This window comes from Limulus polyphemus, unplaced genomic scaffold (assembly GCF_000517525.1).
Source record: "Limulus polyphemus unplaced genomic scaffold, Limulus_polyphemus-2.1.2 Scaffold400, whole genome shotgun sequence".
In the NCBI taxonomy this organism is placed as follows: domain Eukaryota; kingdom Metazoa; phylum Arthropoda; class Merostomata; order Xiphosura; family Limulidae; genus Limulus; species Limulus polyphemus.
The window spans coordinates 93,401-94,579 of NW_013666010.1; the positions used below are offsets into that span (position 1 = coordinate 93,401).

General features: G+C 30.6%; 1 protein-coding gene across 1 annotated transcript in view; it reads left to right on the forward strand.

Annotated features, from left to right (window-relative positions):
* Positions 1–1,179, forward strand: part of LOC106457975 (HSPB1-associated protein 1-like) — a 22,969-nt gene that overhangs the window by 15,207 nt on the left and 6,583 nt on the right. The window contains exon 4 of the mRNA XM_022384080.1: positions 327–459. Coding sequence (XP_022239788.1) covers positions 327–459 — 133 coding nt within the window. The remainder of the gene's footprint in view (positions 1–326; positions 460–1,179) is intronic.

A 1,179-nucleotide genomic window follows, 5' to 3' on the forward strand; every position in this document is an offset into this window, starting at 1 on the left:
CGTAGTGTACGTGTGGTTGTGTGTGTGTATATATATATATATATATATATATATATATATATATATATATGTGTATTAATTGAATATAAAAAAACTGTGACCCTGTTCAGTCTTTAGTACTGCATAATCCACTCAAAAATCAAACTAACAATGCTGTAATAACTAGTGTAATTTTAAAGACCCTTTGTGTCCTTTTCAAACCTTTTTTTTGGTGAAATGCTGATACCATGTGATATCAATGTTTTATATATATGTACAAAGAAAAAGGTGAATAATTTTCAAAGATTTTAATATGCACATATATACTTCTGTGCTTTCTGTTGTAGAAAACGCTGGGTGTTGTTTCCACCAGAAGATGTTGCACATTTGTATCCAACACGTATTCCATATGAAGAATCCAGTATCTTCAGTGAAGTTAATGTTACTTGTCCCGATCTTTCTAAACATCCCAAGTTCCGGGTAAGATGTTTAATAACTACTCTTGCTCATTCTTAGCAAAATAAAAGTGTTTTCTATGATGTATCTTAACATATTTTTTTTAGTTTAATTTATATTATCATAAGCTGAGGTACCCATCCTTAGTCTGGGTTATGAACTCAAAAGAATGTGGGGGTGGATGCTATGATAAGTAAAACAAAAATCCTAACTTTCACACAATTTATTTATAACATAACATTTTATTACAGTTTTCATTATTTCCTCACCAAAAGTTTTGTATAAGCTTTAAGAACTCAATGTGTATATACTTTAAACGTGGTATACACTGTGTGATGGTCAAGGTGACTTTGTAGGAAGAGGTAGTGGCGGTGGGGTGCTTTTTGTTACCCACTTTCAACACTTGGCTCTTAATGTCCTTCCACAATGTTTGACATGATTAATTAACCCTTTCAAGATGGGTCACAAATGAAAGGCCATGTCATCTCGTACTATACATTACTCAATTTCTTAATTTAAAAGTAAGTATTAAAAATACACAAACATCGATTTTTGTGTGTCATGTGGTATGTTGAATGCAGCACTGGTTCAAATTAGATGTTTATGAAGTCAAAAATACTAAATCTATAGTTTTGTACGAATAAGAAACTCAAATTACTGATATTGACAAGCTAGAATATAAAATAAAAAGTCTTGTTATTTCAATTTGCTAAGATATTGCTCATGTAATAAATCAAACACAGT